The following is a 7500-nucleotide window of genomic DNA, read 5'->3' as shown; positions in this document are numbered from 1 at the left end:
CACACACACACACACACACACACACACACCTCTGCTCCTTCAGAAATGTATAAGTCTGTTTTATGTTCTAGTAAAACATGCCATTATAAAACATGGACATAAAGCTGCCTGTAACACATTCACTGCTAAAGATGAGATGATCATCAAACCCTCAATTCATCATTCCATTAGAAAACCACAGACCCCAGCAGAGCAGGACAGAGACAAACCAAAGCTACCATGTGTGAGCCAGTTCTTGAAGCTGGTTTACTCTCAGACCAAGGTTCAGTTTTAAAGAACTGGGCAAAATCAGGACAAATGACATTCTTTGAAAACATCAAGAATTATTTACATTATTAATGTGGCAATATCAAGCGTTATAATGTGTTATAACCTTAGAATTATTCAGGACAAATTTACTTCCAAAACTCACCAGTCATGGGTTCTTTGAATGACTAGTTTGTCTAAATTAGGCTGGCTATGGTCATGCATATGGATATGGTCAATCGTACACTTATCAGATACATTTCTCAGCAACACATGACCATTCAAAAGTTTGGGTTTTGCGTTTTTGAAATAAATCTCTTATGCTTACCAAGACTGCATTTATTTGTACTATTGTGAAACACTATTACAACTTGAAATATTAAAATTACAACCGTTTTGTATTTGAATATATTATTCCTTTGATTGCAAAGCTATATTTTCAGCAACCATTACTCCAGTCTTCAGTTTCATGTGACTCTAATATGCTGATTTGATGCTCAAAAATAATATAATTATATAATATTTCTTATTATCAAGATCACACTGTTGTGCTGCTTAATATTTTAATGGAAAACATGTCACCTTTGATCAATTTAATAAATCCTTGCTGAATAAAAGTTTTTTTTTTTTTTTAATTGATAGATGTTTAGCAAAGGCCTTCAAATTAATAAATAACAGATATTTAATAAAGAAATGTGGTAATAGCTGTAATGGTGGTGCTTAAAGTTGTCATGCTAAATCTCTCTCAGAAAAGTTACTTCACTAAATCCATCCCCTTTAATCCACCTTATTTTTAACAGAAGAGCGAGCACAGCCATTTGTAACTTAAGGCTTCTGGCTTCCAGTTATTACAGCTGTAAAAACATTCTGTTATGTAGCTTGATAATGCAAACTGGTATTTGTTATATTATTTTAAAATATTATTGTAATTAGTGTTGCTTTCGTCAACGAAAATTATGACTAAATATCGTCGTCAACCAACCTTTATCACGTGACGAAAACGAGACGAGACGCAACATAAATGCTGGTCATGTGACGATGACTATAATTAAATGTATAATGCAATATTGTTGACGAATAAAAACGAGACTAAATGTGGTTTACAAAATAAAAACTATGGGTGCCGCGACTAAAAAAAGGTTGGGAAACACTGATTTAGAAGACGAAAACCAAACAAAGTTAAGTCTGACACAGAGAAAGGGACCGATGGCCGGCCAGCCGGGGTTCGTCTTTATTTAAATTTATGTGTGCGTACTTCTAACGTGTTTGGTTGGTAAAATGAATGTTGTAAATTCAAATCAGAGCGTCTTCCGTGTCTGGAATGGATGTATTCTTGAGTCTATAAGGTAACAATAATATAATAAGATAACCTTGTTTGAAATGGTTTTGGCTAAAAGAAAATGTTGGTTTCGTCTATACTACTAGGTACTTACACTATATTGACTGTGTTAAATAGAATTGCATTTCTAAAAAGAGACTAAAACACAATTTTCGTCGACTAAAACTAGACTAAAATGTCATCAGTTTTCGTCGACTAAAACTAGATGAAAATAGTCATGGATAATTCTGACTAAAATAAGACTAAAATGCTCAGACTTTTAGTTGACTAAAACTTGACTAGACTAAAAAGAGTATGAACGTGACTAAAACTAATAAAAACTAAAATGACAGCTTCACACAAAGACTAGACTAAAACTAAAATTAAAACAGGCCGCCAAAAACAACACTAATTGTAATCATAAACACACACAATCCATGTTAATTTTAGGTATTTACAACTAGTAAAAAAAAAAATATCAATTTCCCAACAAGTATTTTAGTGTTTTTAAGTTTCAGAGAGCTCTGCTTTAGATGTTGTCAGAATACATAAAAACATGTCCAGAGTTTCATATTATAAAATGAGGCACAGTTTTGTTTGGCTAAATGATGACAACACGTTCACAGTTGTCTGAGTTGGCTGCGGTACAGCAGGATTACTGCAAGATCTGCTGGTATGAGGTCACCTCACTGAAATAGACAGACATCAGATTTCCTCTAGAAGCCACTCACACTTTATGACCATCTGTGTTAGAGATGCTTCAAAACTGCTAACAACCCCAGAACAAACATGGCCATGTCCATGTCTGCGAACAGGAAATGTGTAAATAATTGAGTAATGTGAATTAAAAAGAGAAAAAGTGCAGAGAAGAGAGAGAACAGCTGGAGTCGGTTTATTTCTGCTTCTCTAGCTCTAAGGAATGTACTACAGTGATAACCAAATAGCTGGCAATGCATTTACCTTTATGGCAATTAGTAGTAATATGATGCAACCACTATCAACAGTAGGGCTGGGTTTTGACACAAATTTCACGATTCGCGATTCGATTACCAATTCGATTCAATGTCGATTATTTTGGATATATATCAGGTACAGTACATGTCAAATTTTCTCAAGGAAAAAAAGCTCTCAACTAATGCTGTAAAATATACATGAGAGTCAGTTGGTACTACATTACTATAATATTGAAGGTTAAAATCAACTGATTTGTTAAAATTACACTTAATGAAGTTTTTTAAATAATAAAGTTACAATTACATAATAATATTTCTACTTCAATTAATTTGTTTGAAATATAAACATAATGGTGGCTGTCATAAAAACTTGATGGATTTATTCAAACATAAATTAAACATTGAAGAACAGTAAAATTTATAATGAATATGTTATATGGTGCATATATTTAGCAAAATGCCCCTCCCTACAGTTTATTTTTCTATCTGACTAGCGAGTTTATGGTCACCAAATATGTTTTTCTGAGGTAAATGTGACGTTCCGTGACATTGTTTACAAGCCGTTATATTGACATCTTTGCGCGGATGAAACACTGATTGAGCGATTACATAAGACAGGATACAGATTGTAAAGTTGTACTCTTTCTTTTAACTTACCTTCGGATGTTAAGTCGTGTTTATTTTGTGCTGAAACTGGTATTAATGTGGAGGAGATGAACAGTTCACGTGCGCCTCGTGCTGCTGCGTCTGTTGAACTGAGGCGCTACAGCGATCGGTCACTTCACATTAAACAGCGCCAAAACGGCATTTATTGTTTGAATATTACAATACAATGGAAATAAGTTGAAATCTGAGACTTTGTTTCATATTAAAAGTACCAAAGCACAATGCTTATTGCGATTTATTGGATGGGAAGTGCCCTTCAATGTTCTGTCCATTAACTGAACACAGGCTAGACTAATCGATTCTTGGGATTTAAGAATCGATATCGTTCCGTAAAAATGAGAATCGATTAATATCGAGATATCGATATTTTTTACCCAGCCCTAATCAACAGTAGTGAAGATATTGGAGCAAACTTGATCAGTATCTCCTGAGATATACTATTGTTGAGTGTAAGAAAAGACAGGAAATGTAAAATGTAAAAATCACTGTTCTATGGTTTACTGGTACCATAAACAAATCATTCTGTCTTTCTGTCCAAATTTCTTTGGCTAAAAGAACTTTTAATGGGTGCTATATACAGTGCCTGATTAAAAATGGCTTGAATTGCTTAGAAATGTAATCTTATTACATTCATTACTGCATTTTAATTAGGGCTGTGCCAATTAGTGTGATAACGACAGTGGTGGAGCGCCTCTGCGTGGTACAGCGAAACATACAACGTACATGCACATATAAAGGTTTTTTGACCTAATTATTAGGACTCTAGTGAAGTAACAAAGCTTAAACAAAATAATTGATTAGCAGCCAAATGTTACATTGCAACCATGAAAACAACTGGATTCATGTCAAGAAAAATTAAGCCATACTTTGTGTTCAGTTTTGCAGACTGGTCACTCAAATTGTTACAGAAAGCATTGTTAGTTAATTTTTTTTTCATTTGGTAAATAAATTTAGATACTAAATTTCTCATGCTTTCCATGTTTTAATGCACTTTTAAAGTTTGAATCTCAGTAAAAGCATAATTTGTATATTGTGAATACATTGTATGTATACAGTCATGTAGGTTATTCCAATCCAAACTTCCAATCAAATTTCCAAATTTGCAATCAAATGCTAACTTAGTCTATACTTTGTGTAAATGTTAAATTATTTTCAAATTTTTAAGCATAAACATTAAGTAAGTTACATTAAGTATTGTTACATTAAGTAAGATGTTATTGTCTGATAAGGCATTACCAACAGCCATTCTGTGGGATCAGATCCAACTCAACGGGTGGACTGAATTGCTTATGACACAAGCAATGCATCCCATTTGAGGTCAGATTTTCAAACGTTGTGGGCCCATTAATAACTTGAGATCATCCAGCAGCAGAAATGCTTACTACAAATAATAATACATCCACTCTAGCAATAAAACCTCTGTACGTGTGAACGCACCATGACACAGCACTCGCTATACAGAGGTGAACAATAAAGTGGGTTGGTCTAGCTGTTAGGAGAAAGGAGGAAAGCTGTGTTAAGTAATTAACCTTTTTGTGACATACATCTCACTATTAGAGAGGAAACAAGAGCTAAGGGAGAGAGATAGTAGGATATCTGCATGTCTAAATCTAATGTGGGATTTAAACACATAGGTTGTCGGTATTAACATCCTACTCCAGGTATTGACATTAGAGGTATTGACATTAGACAATAGAGGATGTATAAACCCCATCATGCCTGTTTCCGGTTTATAAACTTTACAAAACACCCTTCTTTATGGATGATTTTTCCTAACAAATGTTTTTTTTAATTCAAATGCTTAAAAAGATCAAATAATAAATGCTCAAATGATAAATCAAATGTGATTTCATTTCCTCATTCGGGGAAGCATGAACTGCATCAAAAATCTAATTTAAAAAACATTTGTATTTGATATCTAATTTTCATTATCAAGTCAGTAAAAACCTGACATAATGAAATCTATAATTCAAAGCTTAAAGAATAAATCAAGTGCTCATATGCTCAAATCGACATCGCAAATGGAAAATCAAATGCTCAGATGATAAATCAAATGCTCAAAAGCGAACCGCAAAAGGCAACTGATAAATCAAATGCAAATGAGAAGTGTCAATCAAGTATCATGGGCGGAGCCTGCCTCAACACTGTTTACACTCCAACTGATGCACGTGAGCAAACAGACAGTACTCTTATTTACCTATTTGCCACTGTACCTTATATTTTATTCCTCTCTTTTAGTCTGTAATGGAGTGTGTGTACCATGGCACCAAGCTCCTGCTGGTAGAAGGGATACTCCCTGGATTTAGTGTAAAAACTAAGGAATTATATATTGTATTAGGTGCCAAAACAATAGAAGGAGACCCGGGTTGCTCTGTCTGTTCGTTCACATGCATCTATCGGATTGGCAGCTGCCTTTAGCGGTGGCAGGTTTTCGTGGCAGCTCCCCCTGCCAAGATTTTACTCGCTCTCTGTGAAATTACACCATGAAAAGCCACAGTGCTCGTCGCAGTCACCGAACTCTTCTGTCTCAAAGCTCCGCCCACACTAGTTGATTTGACACTCCTCATTTGCATTTGAGCATTTGATTTATCATATTTGATGTCTGTTTGAGCATTTGATTTGCCTTTTCCGGTTTACGTTTGAGCATTTTATTTGTGATTTAAAGGGGTCATATGATGCAATTTCAAATGTTCCTTTCTCTTTGGAGTGTTACAAGCTGTTCGTGAATAGATAAGATCCCTAAAGTTGCAAAGACTAAAGTCTCAAATCCAAAGAGATATTCTTTATAAAAGTTAAGACTTGTCCATGCCTATGGGATTACATCTCTGCCGCAATTCTGCGAGCGAAAGATCATATTTTGAGCGTGCAAAAGTGCGTTTTGCACACGCGCAATAACTACTATTAATCTTGTATTTAATCATTTATAATTGATATATAATTATTCATGAAGGCTGGAAGTGAAAAATGTCTTATATTCAGGTGTGCGTAATTATTAAGCAGATTTTCTTTTACATATAAAATGAGCCAAAAAAAAAGATTTAACTCAGACTGAAAGTCAAAAATTATTAAATTCTCATGAGAAATATTAAAAACTAATACAATACTAGAAATTGCAAAGTTGTCTCTTCACATCCCGATAGCAATCATTAAGTTAAGTGGTCTAAATGTATTTGTCTGTATTTATATATTCTGTGGAAGGCGTAGGATAAAGAAATGTTCGTCCAATCAAAACGATCGGTCCGAGCGTTTTAATATGCTTTCCTACCTGCCTGTCAACGTATCCGTCAACATATGTATCTGCATACCTCTGCGCACCAGGTTCGCGCAGACAGGATACGTCATCAGCGCGTTCACGCACGCTGTGCAGACAGAGCGAGAATCACAGACAAACATCAACAACCCGATCCTCCTTCCTGTATTGTAGTACTTTTAAAGTTTTCTCACCGGTGAATGACACATGATGTAGCCCAGCGGTTAATCCAGTCCTCGCGCACCAGCTCGTTAGAAGTGAGCTACGTGCATGAACTGTATTCCGATCGATATGATCCCCACACAGTGTTCATTGCGCCCTACTCCCTGAGCGGGGGACCTTTAAACCGCATAAACACTTTTCATTACACCAAATACACAAAATAATGTTCTTTTTAGCAACATTATATGACCCCCTTTAAGCATTTGATTTCTCATTTGCGATGTGGGTTTGAGCATTTGATTTATGATATTTATTTTAGCATTGAATTAGATTGAATTATGACAGGTTTATACTGGGTTGATAATGAAAATTAAACATCAAATACAAATTATTTTGATTTAGATTTTTGATATAATTCATGTTACGGTTATATTTCTACTTTAACACCTTTCTTGTTATGTGGTTTGTTGGCAGTGTAATGTGCTATGCAGGTGAGGTTGTGTGTGGTACTGACCGAAGGGTGGCGTGTGGAGCTGAAGGTGTACTGCACTGAGTGAGGTGGGTAACGGCTCTGCTCGCTGCTGAAGGACCCCTGGCTGGGGGGGAAGCCTGAACTAGACATGCTGCAGCTGTCTGTTGGGATGCTGGAGGCTCAGAGGGGGCCTGGAGCACTGCTACTCAATCATAGGCTCCAAGTCGGCATGATTACGCTGCCAAACCACCTGAGGAAGAGAGAGAGCGAGAGAGAGAGAGAGAGAGAGAGAGAGAGAGTTATATTATGCCAAATTACTGCATTATATTACTTAGATGTATATTTTGCTTCTGTAAATATGTCTAATCCAGGGGTGCCCAAACTCGGTCCTGGAGGGCCGGTGTCCTGCAGAGTTTAGCTCCAACTTGCCTCA

General features: G+C 35.8%; 1 protein-coding gene across 6 annotated transcripts in view; it reads right to left on the bottom strand.

Moving 5' to 3' along the window:
* The window catches only part of LOC107676644 (nuclear receptor corepressor 1-like), a 120927-nt gene that overhangs the window by 95434 nt on the left and 17993 nt on the right, over positions 1 to 7500 (bottom strand). For all 6 annotated transcript variants that reach the window (XM_016471230.1, XM_016471236.1, XM_016471232.1 and 3 more), the window contains exon 2: positions 7110 to 7317. In XM_016471230.1, the coding sequence (XP_016326716.1) occupies positions 7110 to 7217 (108 nt within the window). In that variant the 5' untranslated portion in view covers positions 7218 to 7317. The remainder of the gene's footprint in view (positions 1 to 7109; positions 7318 to 7500) is intronic.

This window comes from Sinocyclocheilus anshuiensis, unplaced genomic scaffold (genome assembly GCF_001515605.1).
Source record: "Sinocyclocheilus anshuiensis isolate Anshui unplaced genomic scaffold, SAMN03320099.WGS_v1.1 scaffold344, whole genome shotgun sequence".
NCBI classification, from domain to species: Eukaryota; Metazoa; Chordata; class Actinopteri; order Cypriniformes; family Cyprinidae; genus Sinocyclocheilus; species Sinocyclocheilus anshuiensis.
Note: the sequence above shows the minus strand (reverse complement) of the source record. Positions and strands in the feature narration are given on the sequence as shown.